The 2,500-nt window shown below is 44.8% G+C and overlaps 1 protein-coding gene across 1 annotated transcript in view; it reads right to left on the minus strand.

Annotated features, from left to right (window-relative positions):
- The window catches only part of septin5b (septin 5b), a gene marked incomplete at its 5' end in the record, with an annotated part of 4,409 nt that extends 3,550 nt beyond the window's left edge, over window positions 1–859 (minus strand). Inside the window, 2 exons of the mRNA XM_083670773.1 lie at window positions 1–65; window positions 817–859. The exon at window positions 1–65 is cut by the window's left edge and continues 24 nt beyond it. Of these exons, the coding sequence (XP_083526899.1) occupies window positions 1–65; window positions 817–859 (108 nt within the window). The remainder of the gene's footprint in view (window positions 66–816) is intronic.
- Window positions 860–2,500: the final 1,641 nt, after the last annotated feature.

Raw genomic sequence — 2,500 nt, forward strand, 5'->3', positions numbered from 1 at the left:
CGTCAACTGCGTGGCGTGCAGCAGACCTGCGGTGAACGACACCTGTGCCTGTGATCCGCGCGCAGCTTGAACGCACAACGCGCTTGGTATGGACAGAACGGAACAGCAGCACCCCGCAGGCGACGCTTTTACCGCTGCTGCAGAGTAGACATTCTGAGCGCCGTGCCGTCCTAATTGGGTACTCAGCGGAAGTGTTCTTTGTCCTCTACTGTGCCCCAAATTGTCTGCGGTTTCCACATACTGCCATTATAGTAGGCTATCTAATAAAGCATCATCATAACAAAAGATAACCAACGTGATGAACCTAATTGTGGGCCATATATCGTCCAAGACGACAGGCTGCCTATAATTCTCTCTCTTTTAATGATTTTAAAAGAGAACTATCATCATGATGCCGGATTAAGAGGATGATTACATAGTTCAGATTGTATTGGGATTAATTAGTAGATGTGCGTCTGGAAACATCTTGTTTCAAACCATGCCGACGCTCCTGTTCACGCCAATAGGATATATTTAGGTGACCTGACCCCGTTATAAAAACGCAGTCCCTCCGGTCCTGAGCACATTTTCTCTCTATGATTCAGTATCGGTTCTTACCTCTCCATCCTCTGTTTAACGTGTCCGTTGGAATTATTCCAGGGGGCGCAGAGGCAAACGAGAGAGAGAGGAGGGAAAAGATGGAGATGGAGTAGTCCGGTAGATGCGCGCGTACAGAGAGAAAGAGACAGAGCGAGCATTCAGTTGGAAAAGAACAGATGAAAACGCAGATATTTAAATTATCGACCGTGAAACATCACTTTGCGTGGACGCGCTTACCTGATTTGAACGCGCGGCTCTTGTACCTGGTGTTGGTCGTCATCTTGGCCATGAAACAGCTGGAATCGGCAGCGCGCTTCGCGTGCAAGCTGGGTGGGCGGGTCTTCGGTGGTCTTTTTATCTTACATTGATGGGACGAATTATGACTAATCTTAATGATGTATAGACTAATGCCTTCTGCAATGGTCTGAAACAACTAAATTAGTAGATGCAGCCTAATGAAAGCTAACAGCATAGATCTATGAGCGTATGAACATGTTTGGGATATATCTAAACATGCCCTTTGAAATAAATCATCAAATAGCCATATTGTTTTCGTGTCAGTTATATGTTATGCTTTTACATCTCAATATCTCAAAGGTTAAAGTTCCCGTTTAAGACCACACGGTGGCATCATAACTCTACTCCTAAATCACAGCACAGCAATAATTCACCTCTGCCCTCAAGGAAAGAAAAAAGGCAGAAATAAAACTCAAATAAAAACTTCTCCAGCTCCATCCCTCAGTATATTTACCCAAAAAAGTGGTGGGGTGACCAGAGAGAGAGAGAGAGAGAGAGAGAGAGAGAGAGAGAGAGAGAGAGAGAGAGAGAGAGAAGGCTGCCAGGGTGGGGCAGAGACCTGCAGCCTGTAATCTGACTGCTATTTACCCAAAAAATGGTGGGGTGACCACAGAGAGAGAGAGAGAGAGAGAGAGAAAGAAAGAGAGAGAGAGAGAGAAAGAAAGAGAGAGAGCCAAAGCTGTCACACAGTCTCCCCCCTACTGCTACTGTCTAAATGCAGATCATCCTGGGAGAAACTTTGTTTTTGAGGAAAAGAGTGACAATGAAGTATTGTTGATGGCATGGTGTGTGTGACCCTGCCAAGGTATGACAACTATTGCTGGAACCCTTTGTAAACCTTTATCAGGGACACGTTTGTGTCCTGTGGAACATAACTAAAGGTAGAAGGCATGCAAGTTGTGCAGGTGAGGTGGAGCCACTTCCCCTCCACAAATCAATGACAGCTACACAGTGGCACTTCTAGAGTCAAGCATGATCAATCTTCTGTCCTGTTTCTCTTATATTTAAATTTCAATGACAGTTGAAAAAAGCACAGGTTTCCATTGCATCAGTCCTGGGTTCGGAAGTTGGAACGCAATATTACACAAAGTATGCTTGAGATTAGAACCAATTAAAAGCCAGACCAGGGTCATGAAAGGACAAACATGGAATGGTGAATAACCTCTTGCTGATTGGCAGAACTCTGCTGATTGGCAGAACTCTGTATTGAAATGTTAATAATGCCCTGTTTGTGTTTCTGAGTATTTGTATTTATATCTTGCAATTTAGTTAGGGTGTATTTTAGCATTAAGGAAGTTTCATTGTATATTGTGTATAACACAATTGAGGCCCCGTGTGACTGAAGCTTCTCACTGCTCTCCTTTGTGACAATAAAGGACTTTGACTTTTTAACATACATACGAGTAGTCAGTCAGGCCTAGCGTTGCTCTGGTAGATAGACGTGGCTCAGCGGTTACTGACAGTGGCAGAAACACAACACACCAATGAAGACAACGAAACAATGAGTAGAGAAAGCAGTGTTCAGCTGACAGGTACATGAGGAGAGAGGAGGGGACAGCAGGGGAACAATGATGGGAACGTGGGGGCTGAGGGCAGAAGCAGGGGGTGCTATCACTGACTCTAG

Source organism: Argentina silus (assembly GCF_951799395.1).
Source record: "Argentina silus genome assembly, chromosome: 5".
NCBI lineage: Eukaryota > Metazoa > Chordata > Actinopteri > Argentiniformes > Argentinidae > Argentina > Argentina silus.